This window comes from Prionailurus viverrinus, chromosome C1, assembly GCF_022837055.1.
Source record: "Prionailurus viverrinus isolate Anna chromosome C1, UM_Priviv_1.0, whole genome shotgun sequence".
Taxonomy (NCBI): Eukaryota; Metazoa; Chordata; class Mammalia; order Carnivora; family Felidae; genus Prionailurus; species Prionailurus viverrinus.
In genome coordinates, this window is record NC_062568.1 from 116683159 (window position 1) to 116710795 (window position 27637).

The following is a 27637-nucleotide window of genomic DNA, read 5'->3' on the forward strand; positions in this document are numbered from 1 at the left end:
TAGTGGGTTGACTGTTTTTCCTTGTAATCATCCTTAACTGTGGTAGAGGTAGGCAGTCCCTGGAATCTGGGGATTTTGACTTTCTTCCTGCCACCCGTTGGTCTCATCTGTTTGTATGTCCCTTGTAGCTCGTTACCCTTAGCCCTTAACCGGCATCTAGTAGGTCCTCAATTTATACACGTGGGGTGAAGTTGGAAAGTGAGAGAAAGGGGTTCCAAAGTGGTCTAGGAATTGGGGAACTCCCGCTAGCGTCACCTGGGCCACACAGTCTTTCAAAGCCTTGTTTCCCTGATCTGTAAAATGAGAAGAGATCTTTGTAATATCAAGGCCTCCCGAGCTCTTACACTGATTACCACAGAGAGGGCTTTACTCTGAAACTACTCACTGCAGAAGGTGCTTGGTCGGGAATCCTTTAAAGAGACCCAGCTCCCACCCTAGTCTTGAAGAAGGCGCGGGGCGAGGGGAGTGGCTGGGCGCTCTGCAGAGCCCAGGGGCCATGTGGACGTCAGTGAACATGGGTTCTGTCAGTTCCCGTTGCCTGGCCTGGAGGTCAGGGGCCTGGGTCTGCCTGGGAACACACTGTTTCCACTCTCGTTTGGGGCCTCCCCCCTTGAGGAAGAGTGGCTTCCGCCGACAGGACAGGAGGTGCTCTGTGTGGTGTAAGAGGAAAGGCAGATGGGAGTCGGGTAGGGAGGAAGGGTAAGAAGGAAGCATTGGCTGCTGGATTCCTTCTGCAGTGGAGCCGAGGCCCCCACTAGCCGTGGCTCTGTTACACGAGCAGGTGGGAGCCTGGGCTCCCCGGATCCCCACTCTCCAAGTTGCCTCCCAGCCCAAGCCTCATCCTGTTTTTGCCCACTCCACACTTGGTGCCTAGAAGGGAGGAAACACCCATTAGTGTCACCTGCTCATGGGTGGGAGACATAAGCTGGCTCTGGTGGAACAAGCGGCCTATAATTTGTGGAGTTACAATAATGGAGCTAATTTGGTGTTTCATCATTGTACTCCTGGGTGAGCCGAGGGGGAAGAGAGGCCTGGGGCCTGGTTCAGAACAATCACCGGCGCAGAGCGCCGTGGGCGTCTTTAGGGGCCTCAGAGACGTGCTCCCTGGTCCCTCGGCCTCCTCCCTGCTACCTGATTCTCCTTCCAGTGATGCATTGTCAGAGTGCAGCTTGAAGATGTCAGAAGCCAACCCCAGTCAGCTGCCGGAGACAGCTCCACGGCAGGACAAAGCAGAAAGGGGTTTGAAAGTGTGCGGAAATGCTTGAAGAGTCGGCCTGCAGCGGGTAAAGTGCACACAGGCATTCAGCCGCACAGTTAATCCCGTTTTATGATGAGAAGGCAAAGTCACCCGGTACAATGCTTTCGTTTTACAGCTGAGGAAACCGCAGCTCAGGGAGCCACAGTGACTCACCCTCGATCATTCTGCTGGTTAGCATCAGGGTTGGGATTTGAACCGAAGCTTCCTGGCTCTAAGTTCATCCTAGTGCTGGGGATACCCAAGCTGGAACCTGCGGCCTGAGAAGACCTACGAGATGTCTTCCCCAACCCTGCTTGTTGAAGGTGCTTATGGGTGGGGAAGCCCAGGCTGGGATACAGGATAAAGGCCACCTATAAACCAGCACAGCTTTCTGTGGGCCCTGGAGCCAGGAGCTGGTCTCTAAAAGCCAGGCTAAAAGAAGCCCTCGTTGTCGCCCTCCACCCTGGGACATGGCGGCCCTCCTTCTCCTCTTGCTGACCCAGACATTCAGGGGGCACACCTGGCCCTTCAGGCCACCAGGTGGGTTTTGGTCAGCCTGCCCAGAGGCTGCAGGGCTGGGAAGTGAGGTTTACAGACTGCATGCTTACCTCATGTGCGTCGTGGTTTTTCTACTAGCAGCTGGTATTTCTACTGTGTGGTCTCCTCATACTCCTCCAACTCAGGGGCTCAGAGCAGCTGCCCTGTAGGAACTCACCCTGAGGATGGCTGGTGCTCACGGTCAGACAAGGTCAGAGAAGTTCGATGACTTTCACAGTCATGCAGCTGGAAAACAGAAGAGCGGGGACTTGAACCCAAGGTTCTGCCCCAAACCCCATGTATTCCCCCACTCCCTCACCCCCACCAGGCCTGTTTATACGAATTCTCTTGAAACAGACTAGTGATTCCCTCCCCTCTCGTTGGATGAAGAGCCAAGACCCCAGCTTCCCACCAGACCCCCAGTTGAGAGTTCTTTGTTGATTATTGTGGGCTTCCATGAGGAGCATTAAAATGCCTGGAAGCTTTACAAGACCGAGGAAACTGAATTTCTTGGCTTTGGAGAAGAGAATTCAGTGAAAATTGAGATAATCTTCCAGACTTTGAAGGTGTAATGTCTGCATCGTGGTGAAATAGTAGGTGGGAACTGGGAAGAAAGGGCATACATGGATTGGACATCAGGAGAATTTCCTGAGTTCCAGGATGGTGGACCACTGGGAAAAGTATGAGTGATATTTTCAAAAGAGGACTCCATTGTTCAGTTTAGTGTAGTCCTGTTTAGAAGCTAGGACTGGATGAGTTGACCAATCACTTGTGGTTTCTCTTGCTGCCTAGAGACATGTGATTGGGGTTGTCTTCCTTACATCTGCAAAGATTCCTCATCAAGGGGATGAATCCCCACATAGGACACCTGCAACTCTCCCAAGAAGCCCACAGGGACTGCAAACCACCCCCGACCCCCGCCCCAAAACCTAAGGAAGCAAGAAAATGAAAGTGAAGAAAATACCTCCCATTCTGCAAGAGACAAACTTCTTCATATAAAGGTTTCCCCCCACCCCCACCCCTTCCACCAGTCTTGGTGTCTGCACCCTGGAGAAGCTCAGGTGGGAAGATCTGTGCAGAGAGAGTGTAGGGTCCTTGCATGGAGACCAGAACTTCCGGCCCAGGGGTTCTGCCTGCCACTGGCCCGGCTTCCTCCTCTCCCAACCTTCTCCCGGACATGAGACAGTGTCCACGGGGGCAACTGAGTACCTCATGAGATGTTGACGTACAGGTGCATTTTGTGAGGATAGGCAGGCTGAGGGAAGGGGGGCAGCACTGGCTGGTTTAAGTGCTCATGAGATGGATCCCCTCACAATCTGTAATGTTGGCTGACACCACCCACTTGTCTCCTTTCTAGAGGAAGCAGCAGAGGGAGGTACCAGAACAACTGGAAGTTTCACATTCAAGGCCCAGATAGGTCCTTAGCCCACCTGGTCCTTAACAGCCCGGGGCAGAAGGTAGGGTGGAAGGGAGTTAGTGGTGCACGCACAGTTCCAGAGGAGGCTCAGTGACATGGTGGAGAAGAGCAAGGTCGTTAGAGTCGACAGACAGGAATCTAAAATCCAGACTTGGTCAATCACTCCGAGAGCTTAGGCAAGTTACTTAACCTCTCTGAACCTCAAGATGGCAATGAGTATGGGCTTCTCCGAGGAATGTGGTATGAATGAGATGAAGTAGATGTATGTTAAGTATCCAGGGGCTCCATATCTCTTAGTCTCCTCCTCTCTTGACTTTGGTTTTGGTCACCAAGATAAGTAGGTTAAAGGAAGTCGAAGCAACTTCAAAATCCTGGCCAGAGTGTGCATTCTCAACTGGTTCTTGTAAACAGAAAAGGCAATGGTTCTCACCCTGGTGAGGGTGGGGCCCGATAATTTTCCATCTCTGGCAAGTTCCTAATGGTGTTGATGCTGTTGGCCAGGGAAACACACTTGGAAAACTACTACAATTGGAGTATTTTCAGAATAGTGTCAGACATTTTTAAAACCCTATCCAGGTTTCCTAAACTCTCTAAGTTTGGGGGGAAGCATCTTCTTGTTAAAATTTAGCTATCCAGTGTACCTATGGTGCGTCGAGAAAAGGTAAAGAGGGAGAGTGAGCACGCCACCCCAGGAGGATCTGGCATGGCTTTGATCCATCAGAACCCTTGTTTGCACCCAACAAAAGAGAGCCCTTTCATCATCCTAACTTTAGTTTGGCGGCATTGATATTGAATGACGCTGGTTATGTTCCACGCCACCGCGATTCTACTAGGGTTTGATCCAGGGCAGCCTCAGAATCCCCTCAATTGCCTTATGTTGCAAACTGAGGATATATAATAATCACCTGGGAAGCTTCTCAGCCACTCACACATCCATGCCCCAACTTCGGAGGTTCTCTCAGTAGGTCTTGGGCACAGCTCAAGAATCAAGCCTCCACTTCCCCCAAGGGAGGTCCAATACGGGAGATTCCCGTGGTTCCTCAGACCACACGCTGAGGCTCAACCCTGGAGCCGTCTCGTCACCCGCAGGGATACTCCTGGACAGACCAGAGGCTGAAGTTAACAAAGGGTCCACTCCTCACACCAGCCCTTTTCACCACCTTCCTAACCAGGTGCATCCCACACAGCTAGGTTGTTCATTCATTCAACAAATATTTGGTGAGTGTGTTACATACCAGGCACTGTGCTCAATCCTGGGAATATAGCGGTGAGTAAAATATAGAGCCAAGACCAGGGTACAGGAAACAAGGTACCTAGGGGGCAAAATTTAAGGAGGCCCACATTCTTGGAGGCATGCATGAACCTCCTTCACTTTTCTACCCTGGGCACCTGGTTTGCCTCACTCCGGTCCCACTCTTGATAAATCAGATCCCCTCCCTGCCCTTCGGGAACACACAGTCCAGAGCGGGGTGTGGCTTTGGAGGAAGAGGCCTGAGGGATGCCATGTGAAGACTTGGGGGAAAGAATGGTCAAATGGAGAGAGCAGAATACGCAGTCCTGGGAGCAGGGAGACCCTGGAATATTTCAGCTCTTCTGGGAGGGTGAGGAGGAAGGCTTGAACTCTAATCAGGTAGGGCCCTATGGGTCTTGGCAAGTGTTCTGGATTTTTTTCCTAGTGCAAGGGGGAGCCATTGGAGGGTTTTAAACAAAGGAGTGACGTGCTTCACCTTATAATTTTGAAAGAGCACTCGCCGCCATGTGGAAAGTGGGGCAGGTGAACACAGGGAAGCAGAGAGGTCCGTTAGGAGGTGGCTGTGATTAGGCAGATGAGAGCTGGTTTTGCCCTTGGAGACGGAGAGAAGGGGCAAGCTTGAGACTGAATTTGGAGGTGGCATTGGCAGGGCTCGGTGGTGAGCTACTTGTACAGGAGAGAGGAAGGCAAGCATCGACAATATTGCCTTGTTTCTGGTTTGAGCAGCCGGGTGGATGGAGGCGCCATTTGCCAAGTTAGGCAGAAACAGAAGAGGATGTAAATAGCAGATCAAAGTCCACCTTTGAGCATCTGAGAGATTTTAGATTTCTGTGAGACATCCACATGGAGATGTCAGGTGGGATGTATGAGTCTGGAGTCTAGAAGAGAGGTCCATGAGGGGCCATACATTTGGGAGTCCTGAGAATAGAAATGGGCATTAACATTACGGTTGATCAGAGAGAGAGAGTATGTGTGTTTAGAAGTGCACTGTTTAGAGGCAGGGATGGGAGGATGCTGCTGCTACTGGGAGGGAGAAGCCAGAGGAGTGGGAGAATGGAAGGAAGTGGGTGGTCCAGAGCGGGATGGCCAACCGCAGGGAAGGCTGCAAACAGAACAGCCACACCCTGGTAAGACCAACAGATTCCTGCGTGTTGGAGCAGGAATCGGTGAAGCCCTCCACCCTCCGGTCAATGAGGAAGATAAAGCCCCTGTCACTGGCTCTTCAAGTATGTGCCCTTGGCTGCAACCAAAGCCCTGCCGGTTTGGCATCCCCCGGAGGACCTATTTACAGACATGCCCCTCAGCTGCTCCAGGAGACTAACCCCCTGGGACCAGGGCATCTCCCCTCCTGCTGAGAGCCCCTGTTGCCACTGCCCTGCCCAGGGCAGAGATCAGATCACTCACTGCTGAGATGCCCACCCTTCCCGGGGGGAAACTGACAGCTGTTTGACAGCCACACAGCAGGACAACTGGAGGCAAGAAATGAAGACAGATTCTCATCGTTAACTTCATTAATGTGCCATTTATTCCTCTGTCTCATTAATGAAGTGCCAGTGGAAGGACCAGAGCGGGGGCCCTGGCCTCCCGTAGACAAGCACCCATGGAGCAGACTTTCCAGCTTGACCAGGCATTGCCTCCCTCTCTTCTAGAACTTCCCCAAATTCTGCTCTCCTCAAGCTCCTTCCGCCCCCTCGCAGCCCCTCTCCCTCTACGCCCACCTTTTAAAAAGTCATTAGGAAGAGATCTGTACCTCCCAGTGTGATTCTGACTCACGGATATTTGCCCAAAAGTAATGGTGCATGTGAAACACTAAACCTCTTTTCAAGGGCAGGTTCACGAAGGAGAGGCTGAGAAAAAGTTTGCTAAATAAAACCATCTGTTTCCCTGAAGATGCGCAGATACAGTAACATTTGCCTCCTGCTGATGTACTTTAATCTCTCGAAGGTCCCAGAGACCCAGCCCAGCCCACGGATCTCACCTACTTCCTCCCACGTGCCCCACGCAAGCTGGAGAGTCTCCCTCCTCCCGGGGCCATCCCTGGCTCTCAGGGTCTATGCCCTGGAGTCCGTGGAGTTCATTTAAGGCACCTCTATCCTGCCAGATCATTTATTCATATCGCTGCAAAGGCCTTGGAGCAGAAAGCACTTGAGAGAAAAAGAAAGCAGGGATGGAACCCAGAACAAATGGACCCTGCCCCACAGGGAGCCGGTGCATCCCAGCCCTCACATCCGCCCTTCCACCTCGGCCACCCCCAGCATTCTCCCCAAAGCCCTGGAGCCCAGGCCTGAGGAGGGGCCAGGCCCAGCGCTCACAGCGGGAATCCTGGCAGCACTAGGAAGAAGCGCCCCACCCCCTTGGCTTCCAGCAGAGAGTGGAGTCAGCCCTGGGGTGCTGGGCGGCACGGTGTCAGTCTCCACTCTCCTCCCCTGCAGCCGGTCACTAGAACCTGCTGACTATGTCTCAGAAACGCCTTGCCTCTGCTTCAAGGCATTTGTAACACTTGATCCCAGGCCTTTAGACCCAGGGGCGATGGGGACCCCCAAGCCAGACCAGGGGAGTGAGGGGGAAGCAATACAAGAGGAGGGAACAGAACAGCTGGCCAGGAAAGACAAGTGTCATCCAGGACCATCAGAGGTAGGGACAGATTGTTTCAGGCAGTGGAAAGAACGGGGCCAAAGCATGGAGGTGCAAAAGCATCTGGAGGGTTTGGGGAAGTAGGGAGTCATGGGGAGGCAGGATGGTGGGGTGGCTAAAACTGTGGGCTCTAGAGCCCGGCTGCCTGGGTTCAGACTTCAGCTCTGCCATTTACTGGCTGTGTGTGCTTGGGCCAGTTGCATAGCCTTTCTGTGCTTCAGTCTCCCCGTGTAGATAATGGGGACAATAATGGTGCCTATCTTGTAGGCTTACATGAGGATTATATGGCTTAATATGTTTAAGCGCTTGGGACAGAATGGCCCATATTACGGCACCTGAACCAGAATGGCTGGCACAAAAAAAAAAAGGCAAGGGCCAAATCGTGAAGAAACTTGAATGCTACTCCATTCTGCATGATTTTCAGGCTGATTGAAGCTCAAGGAGGTAGGCTGAGGGGCTGAAGGTAGGAGCCCTGTGTGCCCAGGCTCCGAGCCACTGTTTATCTGTTGTATATATTTGTGCTTCTGGATAAAGAAGAGGTTTTCCAGTTCCAGAATGGATTGAAATGGGGAGCCATTGGAGGATTCAGAGCAGGCGAATGGCCCCCCATTTACAGCAAGGAGGCTATCAGAGGATAGGCAAGCGGAGGTGGGGGTCAGAAAGCTCGGAGGTCCAGGTGAGAGGTGGCGTGGGTCAGAGCAAAGGTTGTGCAGAGGGGAGGGGAAGAGAGAGGGGAAGAGAGTGGGGACACTTGGAAGGCAGAACAGCATGTACAACTGGGTATGGATCCTGCAGGAGGGCGTGGAAGCTTGCTCTCTGGCTTGCTCTCTCCCCCTGTGCTCCTTTCTCCAAAGCCTCCTGAGGTCTCTGCTTTTCTCAGGGAATAAAATGCAAACATCTTTCAAGGCCTCTGAGATCTCGCCCTGCCTCCCTTGGCTCCCCCCCAACTCTTCCCCTGCCCTGTCCTGGTCCCCGCTGCTCTCCAGCTCAGCTGCCCCGAACCAGTGTGTCCAGACCCACGGCATGCCTCGCGGTCTCCTCTTCTTCCTCGTGGCTGGCCACCCCCTCCCTCTTTCAGGTCTGATGGCCTTTCCAGCCACTCTGTCTAAAGTGCCCCCCCCCCCCCGCCCCCATCATGTCACAGTTTCATTCACCGCCCTCGGAGCCTCTCTTGCTTAGTTTCTTTGTGGCTCCCTCTCCTAGAATACAGACTCCTGGAGGGCTGGGACCCTGTACGTTCATATCGCGTATCCGTGAACGTTTAGTAGGTGGGTAACCAACGAATGACACCCATGAAATTGGTCTCCGGTGTGGGTGTCTGGATGGAAGGTGACACTGCAGACTAAGTGGGGCAGGAGCCAGGGCGGACTCCTAAGTGGGGGCCGTGAGACGGATGGGCAGGGCCCTGCCCTGTTCCCAGCCTGCCCTGGGCTATTCCAACCCCCACCCTGCGTCTCACCCTCTAACACACAGACACTCTCACGCCGCCTCCCTCTGCCTGGAATGTCCTCACTTGTTTTTCTCTGCAGCAAACTCCTTTTGCTCACTTGCCAGACCCTGTGGAATATCACCCACTCTGGGCAGTCTACCTATAACCCTGGGCAGTTTATTATTCCTTCCTCTGCTCCCCCACATCTTGCCCACACCTCTCTTAAAACACTGATCAAAGCAACATTTCTCTCCCCTGTCCCTACCGCAAGACTGTGAGGTCTTTATCATATTTGTAATTATAGAAGTAATAATTATAATAGCAGCTAATATTTTCTGAGAGCCTACTCTGTGCCAGGCACCATGCTTAGCACTTTACACAAATTAGTTCATTTAATCTTAACAACAACCCTAAGAGGAAGGTACTGTTATTTAGCCCCATTGTACAGATCAGGAAATTGAGACTTTGAAAGACTTTCAATTTAATGAAAGACTTAAATAAACCGCACTGCTCATAAACATCAGAGCCAGAGTTTGGACCCAGAGCTGCCTGACTCCAAATCCATATTCTCAACCTTGTGCTCATCAGCCAGTATTTATTGAGCACATACTGTGTATCAGGCACTGGGTAAGACATGGCAGGTATGATGATGAGGAAGACTAGACCATTTCTGCCTCCAAAGAGCCCACAATCTAAAGAGAACACAGGATTCGTCACATAATCCCCACAAGCAACAGGAGAGTTATGGCGGTGACATGGGCTATGGAAGAGGAGGTCTGTGGTACTTTGAGGGCAGATCCCAGAGGAGATGGCCCAGCCCCAAGTGCCCGCCTCCACATCTGACTCAGCTCTCCCCTTCCTCCGTCCCTGATTCCCCCACCAATTCCAAGCCTCAGACCTTCGCAGAGGGATTGCTCACTAGATGTTATTCTCTACCCATCAGAGCCAGATTGGCTTCCACCCTGTCTCTCTTCCAGGCCCCCCTGCCCAAGGGTAGCTTAACAGCACTTCCTGCCCCGTGCTTCAGAGATCCTTTTAGGTCTCCTGTGGCTTTCCTGAAAGGGTAGCGGATGCTTCTCTGCTGATGATGAGAGATTCAGACAAGCCACTTAATGATTAAGAGACTAGAAGTGTTCTCTAAGAGATGGGGGAGCATGGTTCTTACTCTGCCCAGCCCGGATTCCCAAGACAGACGTGGAGGCATTGACACCACTCATTGCCTCTTTGGGAGGAAGAGAAGGAGGGTAGCCCTGGAGAAGAACAAAAACACATGGGGGCAGCAGGGACTGAAGGAATGAGAGCATTTGGATCTCAAAACGAAGTTGCTGGATTCCTTGCGGCCGGCAGTGGACGCAGTCAGGCACCTTTGGACCCTCCCAACTGGCGATACTGATGTTAGGTCTTTCAGTGTGAATCATTGGTCTTTTCCGGCTGGCAGGGACAGATCCAAAGGCTAGAACATTTAGAACGATCATCTCATCTTACAGATTGAAGCCTAGAGATGTGAAATGACGTGCCCAAGCTCTTGTGGCTTGTTAGTGGCTGAAGAATTAAAGCCGGAGTCTCCTGACTTGTGCTTTTCCCCAGGGCAGCCCACAGATAGGAATTCTCTTCTATGCCTGGGGCTATGTGAGTGCATCAAAGGGAAGGGAATCTTCAGTGAGCTGTTGCAGACAAGAGCAATGGTGTGCAGTGGACGGGACTTTGAGAATCTTACTGACCAGTTTGCACCTAAGGACAGACTTCTCCAGGAGCCCACACCCTGGCTCTCCCTATGCTGACAGCAGGTCTGCTCCCTCCAGACACCAGCCAGGACTTAAAGCCAGCTGCTACTGGGCCCGGATCCGCCCTATCGGCCCATAGGTTAGTAGTCAAGAGAGCCAAGTCGGTCTCTGCCAATTTCTGGACAGCAGTGACCTCTCCATCACTGGGGAGCGCATTACCATTCAGGGGCCCTAAGGCAGCCTCCCCTGACAGCAAGTGAAGATGAAAACAATAAAGTGTGAGCTGTTCCACAGCCCCTGGTCACCCTGGTTTTATTAAAGCCAAAGTCTCAAGCATCACTAATGAGGATAAAAGGCTGGCGGGGAGCATAGGATCTGGGGCTGAAGCCTCCAGAGAAAGGGGGTGGGGCAGAGCCAGGATCTGGCAAGGTGGCCCGAGGGTCCAAGCTGGGGCCCCAGCTTTCCAGAGAGGGAGGTGGCTGCCAGGAGGTGCTGACTCTGTTTGCTTGGCCCCCATCCCTCTATTTACTCAAAAGTAACCTATTTATTTTCATATCTCAGATAAGCCAGTCCTCTGCTGTGTGCGTGTGTGTGTGTGCAGGGGAACAGTATCTCCCTTGATCCGTTGAGCCAAGGGCAGCCAATGTGCAGTCAGGCCCAATGAGGCTCAGTCACCCACAGCAGAAGGTCTTGGAACTAGCTTCTTGGCCTCTCTTTTCTCTCTTCCTGCAAGTCATGGGGGGGATCTTGGCCCGTTCCCTTTACCAGTGATGGAGAAGGAAGTTCACAGTTGGGAGCAGGGACCAGGGTTGGGGTTAGGGGCCCCCACAGCATGCCGCAGACTCAGCCCCCCGCACGCTCCCCAGCTGCCACAGTCCTGTCAAGAAAGGGCACCCCTGCCGAAGAGGGGCACCCTGCTGGGTTGGTGATCCCCAGGAAGGAGCCATCCTTGGGACCAGTGCATACAGCCCCAAGTGATTCCATTTACCATGAGAGATGCCCCACACCCCAGGCCATAAACAAATCCACTTGGACTCTCCCAAACAACACAGCCCTCGAAAGTGCCACTTTACATCGTAGGGGAGCCGCTCCCTTCAGAGGGGCCACAGGATTCCTTCTCAGGCCCTGCCTTGATTGTAACATTGACACTGAGGACCACTCCGTCTGGGGCTCTCCTGGCTGAGATACAACCATCTGTTTCTACATGCATTCATGCAGCTCCTCTCATGCTTGGCCACCTCTGAAGCTCGAGTAGGTGTAAAGCAAAGCCTGGCCCCAAAGGGCCTCCAGTCACTAGATGCTAGCGGGAGGGCACGGTGGCAGCAGAGGGGGGACTTGGTAATGCGTCTGAGGGGCTCAGGGGCAGAAGGTGCCTCAGGGGTGTGTTGGGGGGGGCAGAGGGGAGAGATGCTCTCTGTGGGCTGGACCTTGGACGAGGACCCCTGCAAGATGCATAGGTTTGTCCACACAGAGACAAGAAGAGGCCCACCAGTCTTGTGGAGCAGGGGGAGTGGCCTAGAAGAATAGGGAGAAATAATCAGGTGAGGAAGTAAGACAAGACCCCGTTGCTGAGGGTCCTTAGTGCAAGCTAAGAAGATGGGCTTTGATTCCAGAAGTGGAACAAGGGGAGCCACTGGGGGTGTTTGAGCAGCAGCACATCTGTGTAAATCTGGCACCAGAGCACTCACTAGGCATGTGACCTCGGGCAAGCTACTTAACTTCACCAAACAGTCCTTTTCTCCTGTTTGCAGTGGGGATAATAAGAGCACGTACCTCGTAGGGCTGTGGCAAGGCTTCCTGAGATCATTTGGCTTTGAAGGACTTGGCACATGGTAGCCACGCAGGAGTGTTAGTTCTCATTGCAGTTGCTCAGTCAGAAAGGCTTCTCTAGCTTTGGGCAGGAATGAACTGAGGAGGGTTATATGGGACATGAAGAGAACTGGGGGCCCCCTGGTACCTCAGCGCCTTGGTCAGAGATAGGACTTTCAGCCAGGTGCGCTGGGGACCTGCTGCAGGAGGGGACCATCACGCTCCCTCAACACCATGTCGCAGGGCCGTTTCCTGTGTCTCCCTCCCTCCCTGGACTAGAGGGCTAGGGAGACAAGAGACACCCCTGAGGGAGGTGGGGATCCTGGCACCTTATTTTAACTGGTGACACCCTACTAGACCGTGTGCGTGTGAGGGGGAGACTTTCTACTCTCCACAAAGCACAGTGCTTCCGGCAGGTTCTTGGTCAACGTGAACTGACAAACAAATGGACAGCTGCAGGAAGCTGTGGTGTAAGGTCTAGAGGAGCCAGGGTCACCCTGAGGTGCTTCCTCAGTGAGCTGGAAGGTGCTCCAGGATGGAGCGAGTGTAAGGAGCACTCTCCTAAGAGTCGGGAGTCCTGCTGTGTCTCCCACCAGCTGTGTAAGCCTGGGCAGAGCTCTGAGATGGGAGTTTGAACCCTGAGCTCTCCGTCTGCGAAGTGGAGGGGATGGTGACAGCACTCCCTGCCTTGCAGAGTTCCTGCAAACACAGGAGCTGGTGGGTGTTGGTCTGCGGTTGCTGGGTCCTTGGTGCCACAGGGTTCTGTGTGCTGGAGGGGGTCCCGCCTCTCCAGGGTGTCCAGCTCTGCCCCAGCCAGACCCCCTCCTTCTGCTACTCTGGGATTTAATTGTGGGGCGAGTAAAATTACCAAGACAAATCTTGGGCTAGGGCAAGGGTCCATCTAGAGGAGGGCATGGGGCCCACAAGCTCGGGAAGGGGTTGGGAGTGTCTTACGTTATTCTCCAGTTGGGCCCAGGTATCAGGTGTCTCTAGGAGTGCACGGTCAAGGGGAGTTCTTTGTCAGAAGGGACAAAAGCCTTGCTGTCATCCTTGACTGCTCTCCTTCTCACAAGTGCCCTCCTCAAGGAGGCCCTCCCTGGCCAGCCTGTCTAAAACGTCAAGAGCTATGGCTTCCCCCACGAACATTAGCTGTCTCCTTTACCTGCCTTACTTTTTCCTCCTTGATACTTTTTTTTTTTTAAGTTTTTATTTATTTATTTTAAGAGAGAGAACACATGCATGACCGGGGGCGGGGGGGGGGGGGCAGGGGGAGCGGAGAGAGTGGGAGACAGAGAATCCCAAGCTGTCAGCGCAGAGCTGGACAAAGGGCTCACGCCCACGAACTGTGAGATCATGACCTGAGCCGAAATCAAGAGTTGGATGCTCAACCCCCTGAGCCACCCGGGCGCCCTTCTCCTTGGTACTTTTTACTGACTTATTTACCTTTGTTTCTTGTCCTTTACCCAAGTAAAAATGTATGCTCCGTGAGGGCAGGGGTTTTTGTGCATTTTGTTCTTCCCCAGAACAACACCCCGCACACAGCAGGTGCTCAGCGAACATTTGTTGACTGAACGAATGACTGAAGGAGCGGATGGCCCCATCTGAGATCAGAGCCACCCCCCCAAATCCTGCCTTCCTCCTCCACCTGGGGCGGGGTGGGGGGTGCACCAGGCCAGCCCCAGGGCCTCAGGGCAGGTTTCAGAGCAACAGCATTCTCCTTCATCAAGTGGGGGGCAAGAAGAGGAAGCAGTCCAGGAAAGAACTATGTAACTGACAGACGTCTTTACCCTGTTTGAAGTTTTCCTCTTCCCTGTTGCTCAGAAACTTCCTAGGATTAGGACCCCTAGGAGAGACAGCAGAGCGTGTACTCTCCTGGGGTCATTTTTGAAGGATGACCACATTTAAGGAAAAAGGACAAGGTGGATCCAAGACCTGGCACAAACCTGGGACGGGGAGTATACACCCCTCGGTCTGCGGCATGGCCAGCTCTGGGCTCAAATTCCAGAATTCCCAGAAGGCCAGAGGCCTGGAGGCGAGAGAGCTGGGTGGGTCTCCAGAGAGGCGAGGAAGTGGAGGGACTGGTGAGGAACAGCTGAGCTGAGGGCTGGAAGCAGATATACTGGGAGAGAGTACCGGATGGCCGAGGTGGGTCTTGTGCAGGACACGGTCACGACCACGAGCCAGGCAAGGGGCTGGGGTGTGGAGTCAAGGGGACCAGTGACTCAGAAGGGCGAGCTGGAAGGGAACAGGGCCGGGCCACAGAGGGGCTGCTGGTCCCGAGGCTGCAGCTGAGGGGCACATGCAGGGCCAGTCAGGACAAAGCAGGACCCTGAGGTCCTTCCAGAATCCGAGCAGAGTTCAGAAGGAACAATGAAGGGGGCAAATTCTACTGAAGAGGCGATATCGTGATCGTTTAGTCCCAGCTACTCCTAGCATGGAGGCCAGACCCTCGGGTCCGACAGACATGGCAGTCTGCCTCGAAGAACATTCTCCTGGGCCCCAGAGTGGCCTGCAGCAACTTCCCAGGGGCCTGTGCACCCCTCATCTGCCCTCTCGTCTGCTTCTTTGCAGGAAAGCGTGGACCTGGGAGAGATCATGTTCTCGCTGTGCTACCTGCCCACAGCAGGCAGGCTCACCCTCACAGTGATCAAATGTCGGAACCTCAAGGCGATGGACATTACAGGCTATTCAGGTACCTCTCCTACCCAAGTAGTCTGCCATGTGGCCTTCCAGCCACCCAGACATTAGGACTTGGAAAGGTGTTTAGAGAGAAGGGAGAACTATCAGTGTTCTTTTTTTTAAATGTTTATTTTTGAGAGAGAGACAGAGACAGAGAGCATGAGCGGGAAGGGGCAGAGAGAGAGGGAGACACAGAATTCGAAGCAGGCTCCAGGCTCTGAGCTGTCAGCACAGAGCCCGACATGAACCCTGAGATCGTGACCTGAGCTAAAGTCAGACGCTCAACCTACTGAGCCACGCAGGTGCCCGGAACCGTCAGTGTTCTTAGAAGAGAAGCCCCAACTCTGGACTTGAATTCCAGTTCTGCCACTCCCTTGCTGTGTAATGCTTTGATTTTCTAATCTGAAAAAAGAACTTACACAGTTTGCTTTAAGGATAAACGTGTTGATTCATGTTAAGTCCTTACACTTGTGCCAGACACGCAATAAGCAGTCAGTAGATATTAGCTACTCCCATCGCTCTTTCCCTCAGAGGAGGCGGAGAATAAGGAATAAACACAGTAGGAGAAAAAAAAATAAATAAGGAAAATTTTTCTAGTTATAGGAGGCCCCAGGACTTTGAAGGGTTATGTCAAGTTTGAGTGTGTAAATGTTTGGAGGTCCGCACAGCCCTGTGGCGGCCCCGAAGACCTAGTCAAAGGAGCGAGGCCACTGAAAAGCAAAGTGCATTTGTATTTGAGTTTTTCCTGCAGGACTCCTGGCCCCAGCCTCAGTGCCAGGAGAGCTGCTAAGTAGAGCAGGAAGCATGAGTCCTCTTCCAGAAACCGAGGAAATGCTTGCTTGGGGCAGCTACAGAGACAGGTCCTTTCCCATGACAACGTTGTTGTCAGAGAAGGTATTTGAGTTTTGATAAAGCAGAGGAGTAGCGTGGGTCCCAGGAGCCTCCTTCCCCCATCTGCTGAAATTAGCCCGAGAAGCGAAATGGGGTGAAGTGTCCCAAAGAGCAGACTTACAGAACAGTCTGAGCTGCGCTCAGAGTTACAAATGGAGGAAAAGGCTTGTTTTCCAAGACCCATCACTCAAGAGGCGCTTGTGATGAATCTGGTTTCCAGCGGAAAACCACTCCGGAGGTGCCTCTGAACCTGGGTGGGAGTATACGGGAGATTTTCGCTTTTATCCATTAATTATTTGTTTCCTGGAAAACTCCTTAGTATTGTCACAGGGGCCATAAAGAGGGGACGGTCCAGCTGCAAACATCTGTGCCCAGGTGCAACCTGGTGTAGGTAGAAGAAGATGAGGTATTAGACCCCGAAAAATGAGGCTTTGAGGAAAGACGGTTGGAAAACACTGAAGTAATGTGTACTTCTTGCCGCTCTGAATCCTTCGGAGCCTCTGCTCCCAGCCTCCACTGTCTCTGAGCGGCACTCATGTCTTCCAGACCAAAAGCTCCCCAAGATGGCACCCACCCTAATGCCTCTCCTTCCACTGAAGCTACCACTGCACTTTGCAGGGCGGGGGGCGGTGGGGGGGGGGAGTTGTGGTGAGAAGCTTAAAGAGCCTCTCTCGACATGTGAAAAGCTCTTAGGTCCCAGCAAGCCAGCTTCCTCCAAAAATACAGCCGATGTAGATTTCATTTTAATATCAAAATAAGTGCGTGCCAGGGACAGGAATTCACCGAGGACTCTCCAGCCTGCTGAGGGAAATAGGATTTTGCTGCCTAAGTCCCCACACTATCTTCTCCGGTGTAATTAAATTGATGTGCTAGAGAGAGAGCTTATGCTGAAGCCACTGAGGTAATCATAACGGCCGTTCCACATCAGAAGGTTGTGGGGGAGAGATTTTTTTCTCACACCAAATCCTAATCCCCTCTCGCAACTGACCCTCTTTTCCACCTGGGTTTGGAATCTGGCATTAAATCTCAACTTGACGCGGAACATTCAGGGGTCCTCTTTTTGTCAGAGATTTCTGTCTATTTGGTTCACAGATGTAAGCAAATGTCTGGAACGGTGCATGGCAACACAATAGGCATTGCATAAATATGTTTTGAATGAGTGACTGAATGAATATGTAGCATGAGGAGCCTTGTCAGCGGGTGATACCGTGGGGGCATACGTGGCAGGGGCCTCTCAGACTAGATCTCCTGTTTTTGAGGATGAGTTTGAGGTTGCCGTCAGCTCAGACTGCTTTGATGTTGGACTAAACCAGGGGGCGAATAGAGCTTATTGCCTGTTCTTGATTTCTATGCCATCGACCCCTGAACCCATGGGTCTTCCTATTCTCCTTGATTTAACCAGTCATGAACCAATTCTCTAAGCCCATACACTGCAATGATGACAATGAAAATAACACAGAATAATAATAAGGGTCCGGATGCCACAAAACCCACCCATCTCCACCACATCCGGTCTGTACTGATTGGAGTCTAGTGGTTTAAAATGTAAACTCTGGAGACAGACAGACCTAGGTTCAAACCTGAGGCAAGTTCCTTAATCTCTCTCGCCTCAATTCCCCTACCTATAAAAGGGGGTGAAGATGATAAATATTTTATGGGGGTGGGGGGAAGTTTAAAACACATGATGTACATAAATCTCAGCACAGTGTCTGGTAAATGCTGGACTATGATGGCTCTCACGACAACGAGGCTGAAATACACTGCCAGCCTTCATGCTCTCTCCCTCAGCCGCACAGCACATCAGAGGCTATTAGAGAGGAAACAACTTCCAAGGTCTTGTGGAGCCAGCACTCCACTAGAAGCCACAAATTTTTGCCCCAGAGAATCCAAAGGAACAGTCATCTCTCCGCTTAGCCTCTTGGTCGGTCATAAAATTGATGATTTCTTCAAGGGAAATACACCCACTGAAATTTGTAAATGGACATACCTCGGAGAGGTAAACAGAGTTGGGGAAAGAAGCTGAGAATCTCCCAGTCGGTAATAAGCATTTGCCTAGTGGCCATTGGGACAGGTGGCTCTGCCATATTTTTCCAAGCCTGGTGACATGGGAATCTGTTGTCTAGGAGGTACATGGAAATGGGCGTGGCAGGCAACAAGCCAGCACTTGAACGGCCTCAAGCCTGAAGACACTTTCCAGGGCAGCGTATACCTTATGGAGTCTAGAAGTTGCCATGTTAACGACAGGTCTTGGGGCAAGCTTTCCTACCTGACCGCCTGGACCTGAACACTGTCCTGGGCACATCCCTAGACAACAGAGCCTATAGAAACCAGAAAGCTGTCTCACAGAGGTTCTAGAAACTCTGCCTTCCTTTTTACTGAAAACATCCCCAAGAGTGGGCCCTTCCAAACGGGTCACTGGAGACGGCGGGTTGATTAAACACCTACTATTTAATCATGGTCCCCCCCAGAGCCCCCATAAACCTAAGTGCCCCCAAGGTTAAGGCACAGCTGCCGCTGTCACATTGGTTAGTTGGCTCTCTCTAGCTTCTGCATGGTGAGGTGCCCCAGCTGCCCCCTGAGCGATGCCCGGGGAGCGTGAGGGCCTGGTGGGTGCTCAGGTGCCCAGGAGATAGAACTGCATGCCTGTGCATCAAGGCGCCAGGCAGTGGCTGGTTGGCCCACAGCTGCTGACAGATTCACATGAACCCTGGCTTCTGGGCAAGAAGGTGTCTCGGCACATCAGCGTCTCAAAAGCTGTTATTACCTGTGAGTTGCCCTCCCGTTTCTTGAGCTGTGCGGCATAAATAACAATTATGATGGTGTCTAAGACACCTGTGCTATGAGATACAATAGGTGTCACTTCACTTGGATGAGTGGAAAATTTCAGGGTAGAAGGATGACCACAAAATACCTATTCAGAAAACGAAAGAAGAGACAGGGATGGGAGACACATGGAGGTTCAGTAAAAAGACATCTCCTCTGGGGATGGAGAGAATCCAAGATCCCCCTGAGAAATGAAATGTCAACTGGTTGCCCCAAATCTCAGGAAGCCGCCTTACTCACGGCCCCCGCCACAGCCCCATCCTCCTCCTCTGCCCAGCAGTGGGCAGGAAAGGGCTTCCGGGGAAGCAGACAGCAGGGCCTTTCTTGATGCCAGCTGGAAATGAGCTTGTTGGGACAATGAGACCCATAATCCTGTTGTCAGGTGGGGAGGACAGGACCAGCGTTGTGATTGTCGCTGTTCATTTACTCTGACACGCTGCTACTCTTTGGGTGTCATCGATGTCTATTTTTACTCCCTTATCCTTTGGCTAATAATGCTGACAAACCCCCAGAGAAAAGGACTCCAAGTCGGGGAAAGGAACTGAGTGCCTCGTTCAGCTTCACCACCCTTTGGAGCCAGCCGGCCATCATGGAGCTGAGATTTAGGGCCGTGATCTGCATACCCATGGGCAGGTGTCCTGTCTGATTTGAGGCCAGCTTCACCATTAGTGAAAGTCCATTAGGCACTCTCCCAATAATCCTGAGGTCGCTAAAGACTCTGTGTTTATTAAGCACGAAGTGTCCTCAGAGACAGGTGTGCTACATAAATACAAGGTGGTTTAATTATCTTAACAACCCACTGATACCATCTGATGAGCAACAGTAGGTCTGTGGCTTCCGTCCCTCTGCTGCAAATGATGTTCGAGGACATCTGGTTAACATGCTCCCTAACATGCCCCTTTCCCTTCCCATCACCCCTCCACTGGCACAGATCCATATGTCAAAGTGTCCCTGCTTTGTGATGGGAGGAGACTGAAGAAGAAGAAAACAACCATAAAGAAGAACACTCTCAACCCTGTCTACAATGAAGCCATCATCTTTGACATCCCCCCAGAGAACATGGATCAAGTCAACCTGCTCATCTCAGTTATGGATTACGATCGGTAGGTGCTGGTCCCAGAGGGCCACGATTCCCTGCCCCTCATGCCCACACCAATGCAGCACAGGGTGTCCTGACCTTGGACCCTGTGGTTCAGGGCTCGGGATCCCATTGGCCTCAAATATGGCTCCACCCAAGAAGGGTGCAGAAGTTTGAGGAAGAGTGTGGGTTCCCCTGAGCAGAAGCTCAAGTTTTGCTTCCCAGCAGGGCCCATTTCCATCAAGGGCCAATCTACCCGTTAGTTTCCCTGAATTTGCCCCTGACTACTCCTGTTGCTCCCCCTGCCACCAAGTCCTGTCATCTGTCCTCTAAAATGCCTCCCTCCTCTCCATTTCTGGTGCTGCTACCACTCCCACTCAGGGATGGCTGTGCAGCGTCCCAGCTGCCCCCTGCCTCCATCACGCCCTGGCTCAATCCTGCCAACACACTAGAAGCACGCCTTCCTAAAAGACTACTTTCTTTGGCACCTACCCTTCTCAAGAACCATCAATGGCTCCTGTTATATAGGCTCTTCCCCTAGCTTCTCAAGGCCTTCCAGAATCTGGACCCAACATATTTATCCAACTTAATTTCCCCTTTCTTGGATATATTTCTTCTCTTCCACTTATCCAAATCCTCTCTTCCGTCAGGGTCGGCTCAAAAATATTTTCCAACCACCCCAGCCACCATGACACCTTCTCTCCAGGTGTCACTCTAGCTGAAGGAAGAACAAAAAAAACATGCAGTAAACCCTCCATCCAGGATTTTTAGCACAAGTTCTCAGGCATAGTAGGTGCTCACTGAACATAGTTGAGTGGTGATTGATGTTCTTGCTGAGTGAATCAATCACATTCTAGCCTTTGGGGGTATGGAGAAAGAGTACTCAGAGCGGGGTGATTTATTTCCAAATGCTGAGATCTCAAGCAAGGCTGTGATGTCCTAGCAGAGTCCAATAAGGGATCAGACTTAAACTCTCCCATTCCCTAAAGTCCGGCCATCTGCCTACCATTTCCTGTGATTCCAAGCAGTTTGTCACCTTTTTCTCATCTCTCTGTGTCAGTGTCCACCCAAGGAGGGTGGGCAAAGTTTCACTGCCGCCGGCACCCCGAGGCCCTGCCAAGCATCTGTTTTCAGAGCTCAGCATTCTGAGTTAGATCTGCTGGGCAGAATCCCAGGCCCCAGGACCCCCCTTTCTGACAGCGTGTCTGGTCACCAGCGCCAGGCCCTTTGTTTCTCCCTCAGAGTGGGCCACAATGAGATCATAGGAGTGTGTCGTGTGGGGATCAATGCCGAAGGCCTGGGCAGGGACCACTGGAACGAGATGCTGGCGTACCCACGGAAGCCCATTGCACACTGGCACTCCTTGGTGGAGGTAAAGAAATCCTTCAAAGAGGTGGGTGAGGTCGCGCTTGGCCCTTGGCAAGTTTGCCGCATGGCAGCGTGGGCTGGAGAATGGCAGTCGGCGGCTGTACGACCTCGCCTTCGTGGGTCCTTCCCGGGGTGTGCGGGGGCTACGTGCTTCTCACCCAGTGCGGAACAGGCAGGAAGGAAATGGAGGAGGACAGTGGGAAGCTGCCTGACAAAAAGCCTCTGATGTCGAGCATATTGAAAGCGACACTGAGTTCTAAACGGAAAATTAGAACTTGGAGGAAGCCTTCCCAGCAGCTCCACTGTGCCAGGCCCAGAATGCTTTCATGAAGCCCCCGGGGCCGAGTCAGTCCTTTGGGAGAAAGCCCCAAGAGGCTGAGATCAGAACGTGGCCATGGAAGCACTAGGTTCCCTGAGGCTCTAGCCAGGTGGTCCCAAGGCAGTCTTCATTGCCTGGATGCAGATGGCCAGAGATCAGATCCTGCCACCACGAATGCTGGTTCTCCCGTTGTTGGACGGAGTGTGGCTTCAAGGCGGCACACCGTGTGACCGCATCCTAACAGAGATATGATGGATGGAGCACTGCCCAGGAGTCCTGAGCCCTGGGCTCCAATCTTGGCCCCTTTGGCCTTGCTATATAATAATCTGGAGCCAATCATTTCTCTCAACCGCGAAGAAAATGTCCCTTCCAGTGACATTGACAGTTGGCTTCCCTTCCGCCAAACTCTGCCAATGTAAGATCCTGCTATGTATCACCCTGGTGGCTCCCAGGCCTGCTTTTTCTCAAATGGGTTGAGATGCGGGGGTCGCCAGGTGAGCTTTAAGCCTCATTTTGAGTATCTCATGCCCATTCCGTATCCTAAACAGCAGGTGATTGGTTGTTCATCCTAGCCTTCAAGCCTAGGAAGTCTAGAGCATAAAGTTGGAAAATCTAATGGAAAAAATAAAGCTTTAACCCTTACACCACGTGGCCCCTCAGCTGAAAAGCAGTCACCTTAAAAACAGTACAGTTGACCTTTGAACAACACGGTTTGAACTGTGTGGGTCCAGTTAGGTGTGGACTTTTTTTTATATATACAAATACAGTACAGTACTGTAAATGTATTTTCTCTCCCTGATGACTTTATTTAAAAAAAATTTTTTTTAATGTTTATTTATCTTCAAGAGAGATGGAGAGACAGAGAACAAGCAGGGGAGGGGCCGAGAGAGAGGGAGACACAGAATCTGAAGCAGGCTCCAGGCTCTGAGTTGTCAGCACAGAGCCCGACACGGGGCTCGAACTCATGAACTTCGGGATCATGACCTGAGCCGAAGTCAGATACTCAACTGACTGAGCCATCCCGGCACTCCACCCAGATGACTTTCCTAATAACATTTTTCTCTCTAGCTTGCTTTATTGTAAGAATACAGTATAGAATTCCCATAACATACAAAATATGTGTTAATTGACTGTTTGTGTTATCGGTAAGGCTGCTTCCAGTCAACAGAACGTGAGTAGTTAAGATTTGGAGGAGGAAAAAGCGATACTCAGATTCTTGACTGTGTGGAGGGTCAGTGCCCCTAATCCTGATGTTGTTCAAGGGTCAACTGTAATCCCTTCTTTAGGCTCTGTGACACAGGAAAGGTGTGGGAGCCAAACCCAGAGGACCTCCCAGCTCCCTTTTCTTTTCGGGGTGGACAGGTCTGTTTCCACCTATTTCCAGTGTTTCTACTGTTTCCACCTCAGAGCAGTGTGAGGTGTCTTTTTTTTTTTTTTTTTTTTTTAATGTTTTATTTATTTTGAGAGACAGAGAGAGAGACACAGAGTGCAGTGGGGGAAGGGCAGAGAGAGAGGGAGACACAGAATCCGAAGCAGGCTGCAGGCTCCAAGCTGACAGCACAGGGCCTGACTCGGGGTTCGAACTTACAAACCGTGAAATCATGACCTGAGCCAAAGTGGATGCTTAACCGACTGAGCCACCCAGGCGCCCCTGCAGTGTGAGGTGTCTTAAGAGAGACTGGGAGCTGAGGGGATTTGGACATGTGGAATCATGTGGGGGTAGAAGGTTCTAGGAGCCAAGCTAATTGATTTACCTACTCAGGTAGGCGTGCCTTCAAGGCCAGTGTGGAGAAGTAAGTCATAGACACAAAGTTCCTGGTCATCTGAGGCCTCATGTTTCTGTCTTGTGGTTTCCTTGATTCTACCACAGCTTCTGTGAAGCTTAAATGACTGAGGCCAGTCCCATCCCTCACCTCCCCGGCTCCCTTCCCCCAGGAGATCTTCTGCCTCCTCTTATCCAGAAGGCTCTGTCTACAGGGTGTGTGTGCGGTACCCACGACCAGCCTCTGCCTACTCAGGAGGCAGCTCCTAGACAGAACAGTAGGTGCCCAGAGAGCACACCTGGTACCTCACTTGAATGCAGGGTTGAATCAACCAGGGGAGGGTGCCCTGCCCCCTCCCCCATTTTTAAATCCATTGGAGATACATTAAGAGTAGAATAAGTACACTGAAGTGTTCAGGATGGATTAGGGGGAGGGACACGTAAGCTGAGAGGTCCCTGACGGGCTGCAGGGCTTCAGGCAACTCACTGCCTCTTCTGGTTTCCCGTTTCCTCGTTGGTAAATGAGGCGGTAGGCTCCTGTCATCTCTGCTCTTCTGGAAACTCGGACCCTTAAATGATCACTAGTGGAGCCAGTGAGCCCTCACGTTGCACCACCTCAGAAAGATAACCGGCATTATAACTGGGCTGGTCTGTCCATGCAAACTGGAAGCAACCGGCCGGAGGCGGCTGGAGTTGGGGGTGGGTGCAGAGTGGCACGGGGGTGCCGGGACTCGGTTCCAGAATCACTCCATGATGAATACAACCTAATTAAGCCAAATAATTGATTCCAAGTCCCGTTTCTTTGAAAACCCTGACTCACTAGTCCAGACTACAAAAGAAAGAAAGATAAAGTGGAATCAAGCCCTTGAAAATGAATATTTGATGAGACAGTGAAGGGAAAGTAACAGTATATGGAAAACGAAAAGAGAATACATTGATTCCTATCCTTTGGGCTTACTTTTTTCTTGACCTCACACACCAAGCTCCCGAGACTGCCCCTCCCCCACTCATTATCCTACCATTTTCCCCTCAGCTGATCAGTTCTCTGTATGAAGAAGCTGAAAATGACATTCATCTTGGCAACTTAGGATTTCACCTACACTTTTAGCACCCACAGTTTGAGAATCTTTAACAAAAATGCATCTAAAAGCCTACCGGGTAGATATGAAGTAAACCCTCTTTGGGCTCACGTGATGCATCGTACTTGAACGTTTATCCCCCTCAGTCATCCTTAGAGCTCCCAGCTCGCCTCCTCGGTTCTGTGCTAGACACTGAGCAAGAACCTTGCCCCTGGAACCTGTTTCTCCCATTTGTATAGTACATAAAGAAATCTTATTCTCCAGCTCCCGGGCAGATAGATGGCATCGTCTCTGTAAAGCGCTCTCTATTTATATTGTACCTTTTTTTTTTTTTTTTCAACGTTTATTTATTTTTGGGACAGAGAGAGACAGAGCATGAACGGGCGAGGGGCAGAGAGAGAGGGAGACACAGAATCGGAAACAGGCTCCAGGCTCTGAGCCATCAGCCCAGAGCCTGACGCGGGGCTCGAACTCACGGACCGCGAGATCGTGACCTGGCTGAAGTCGGACGCTTAACCGACTGCGCCACCCAGGCGCCCCTATATTGTACCTTTCTTAGAAGAGTTTCAAGCGCTGTGATCGTTCCTTTTTTATTAATGAGAACAAGAGGGCACCATACTTGCTCGCTTGTTTGGGGTTTTAAAATAAGGTTGAGGGGAACAAACTAACCGAAAAGGTATTTTTCCCTGCTGGGATGTTTTCCTGAGTAGAAATTGATTAAGCCACAGCGAGCATCCTTCTCTGGCGGGGGCTGTGGCCCTCTTCTCTCTGAGCACTCCTGCCCGGTGCTGCGGATCATTGATTTCACCACACACAGAGCCCGGGTTGACCAGCAGCCTTCTCCAAGGCATTTTTATCATGGAGCACCAAGTTTAGATCAGCTTCCGGAGATTTTTAGATCTGTTGGAACGTGACCCATTTCAGAACAATAAAAGGGCTTACTGGAACACAGCCGCCCTGTGTGCCAGGGTCAGTTCTTTGCTATTTCAGAGACGCCATGATAAACCTGCTAGAACCATTCACTTTCCCATCGTCCACGGACACCATCTCCCTCCTCTGTTTATCTTCATAGAAAAAATCAGGGGCTGACAGGGGAGCGAGTGTGCCTTCTTCATTTGTCCCGGATTAACAGTTACGCTCCGTGTGACTTCTCTTTGGGCTATTACATACAGAAAAAAAGGTACTCTGTATAGCCACTTCGTTTTTCCCCTCTGAACTGGCCTACCAATCAGATTGTTTAGGTGGCATGCTTCCCCAGGGGAGAAGCCGGCAATTACAATGTATCTTGCACCGACATCAAAAGTCCTGGCAGAAAAGAGTACAATTCCTAAAGTAAAGGTGTGTCGAATGCAAGCATTAGTAATCATCTCGTGTCACCTTCTGGTTAGGAAACACTTGAGTCAGAGGTCACAGCGGGCTCAACAACCAGGCATTCATGTATTTAAAATATTTCACCAGGGAAACCCTCGGTTGTGATTTCATTCACGTGGATGCTGCAAGCAGAGAGACTACCACCTGGAGTTAGGAGTAAGTACCCGGTGTGGACCCAAAGAGGTTAGGTTTCTTCTCACAAGTCGCATCTCCTTCCCCTGGTGTGGCCAGATGCTAAAGCGGTGGCGGAACGGAGCAGAAAGAATGCCGAGCTGGGAATGAGGAGACCTGGTTTCACATCCTGGCTCTGCCCTTGACTAGCTGTGTCTTGACTTCTCTGTGTCTTGATTCTGTTATCCGCAAGGACGAGATTCCGGACTGGATGACCCCCTGGGCCTGCCTCCAGGTCCGGCATGCTAAGCTCACTCAGATCTAGGACACGTGGCAGTGGTCATCAGTACCGGATTGTCCGGTGTTTGGCTAGTCATGAAGATCTGCTGGTTACCCAGCACAGGGAGCACTAAGTGACCAAGTCCAGGGAAGGTGGCAGGGGCTTTCCGTAGAATTGGGAGCATGGAGGTTCTCCACTGGTCTGGGTCTCTCCTCAGCACGGTGGGTTTCCAGTAGGAAATGCTGGCTGGCAAATGGTCTGCTCCTCAGGCGGCTCAGCTCTATCTAGAAATGGCTGTGCTGTGGGGAGAACTGCATCCTTCCCCAGCCCTCCCCCCCTTCATGCATAAATGCACAGCATAGCTTCTACTCGGCCCATCATTCCACGGTGGAGACCCCCAAAGTTCGGGGGAAGTGGAAGGGCTGTACTTCAGTGCCGAAGGGCCATCTCGACCCCCTCCCTCCCTGACTCTCTGGAGCACTGTCCCACGGGCACCTGGGAGAGGTCTGGGTCTTCCCAGCTCACAAGAAAGATGGAATGAGCAGTGGACACTGCCTCACTTTGAAATTACACAGCCGCAAGACAGGTCAACAATATGCCCGGGGTCAGATCTTTGCCCAGAATGCATTGCTCCAGCATGACTGGCTTTTCAATTGAAGGAAGGGTCGAATGGCTCAGGCGCGGGTCCATTCATCCTCAGCCCTCTCCTTCACTCCATTACGCCTCATTACATCACCGACTTTGACAGCAGGGGCAGGGTGGGGCTGAGAGGGGGCAACCTGTGAGATGGGAGAAGGAAGGGGATGCCCCAGAAAGGGGAACGGGCTGCCCCCCTCACACTGCCACCTCCTCACAAGGTGGGTGCGAATGCCCATAGGAAGCATTAAGCCTGAGAAAGAGAGCACAGAGCTAAAGCAATATCAGGTTTGTAGCTGTGCTAACAGCCCCCAGACAAATTGCTAATAATTCATGATCATGGGTTCTTGGCAATAAGGGCATACTCTGTAGACTGCCTCTTTTGCTGCTAACATAATCTGATTTTCAGTGTGAGAAATGGCTGAAGCACTCAGAAATGGCCCAGTCATAGCACCTCATTAACACACACGCGCACACACGCACACACATGCACACACACACACACACACACACACACACACACTGCACAGTGGAGAAAGCTTTAATTATCTCTGCAGTAGGTCTTTTGTAAAAATCAGGTATTCCAAACTAGAAGCCCTACAGCTCTTTTCCTTCTGTTTTTGCATGGCTGACAGCAAAATTCCAGAAAGCTTATGAAAAGCCGGGAAAGGTGAATTCAGTGCATGGGCCAGAGAAGTTTTGAAAGTTGAAATGCAAACCCCCTTGGCGATCAATAACCAGCCTTCTCCCCTCTCCGCAGTGGCAGGGCCGGGCTGCCAGCTTTGACAGTGAGAGCTCCTGCCCGTCCCCGAAACCACCTCCCACACCATGAGCTGCGCGGCCGGGCGACACCGAGGGGACTCCGCGACGTTCTTTTTTGCACTTGTTCAACTGTCCAAACACAGTGTCACGCAGGAGCAGCGGCAGCGGTAGCACGAGTCTTAACCGCTCCTGTGTAGGTCAAGGCCAAGACATTTGTCGAGCGGCCCGACCTGTCTTAGTCGTTTTTGTCTCCCAAGGTGATGTTTTCTGTGGTTTTCACTTTTTATGGATCTGCTGCCAAGAAAAGAAGGGGGAAATAGTAGGAAAGAAAGAAGAGTGGAGAGCCCAGAGGTTGGTTCATATAAAATACAATGTAAAATAGTCGCCTTTTCGGGGAAGGTGGTTTGAGTTCCTGAAGTTTTGTGTCTCCACCAAGCTC

General features: G+C 51.8%; 1 protein-coding gene across 4 annotated transcripts in view; it reads left to right on the forward strand.

The window, feature by feature from the left end:
- Positions 1 to 27268, forward strand: part of SYT6 (synaptotagmin 6) — a 59208-nt gene extending 31940 nt beyond the window's left edge. Inside the window, exons 4-7 of one of the 4 annotated variants that reach the window (XM_047872181.1) lie at positions 14611 to 14731; positions 19364 to 19535; positions 20753 to 20903; positions 27197 to 27268. In XM_047872181.1, the coding sequence (XP_047728137.1) occupies positions 14611 to 14731; positions 19364 to 19535; positions 20753 to 20903; positions 27197 to 27268 (516 nt within the window). Of the gene's footprint in view, positions 1 to 14610; positions 14732 to 19363; positions 19536 to 20752; positions 20904 to 25496; positions 25515 to 27196 lie in introns of those variants that run through there. The other 3 variants (XM_047872182.1, XM_047872183.1, XM_047872184.1) reach the window with 3 other exon arrangements.
- Positions 27269 to 27637: the final 369 nt, after the last annotated feature.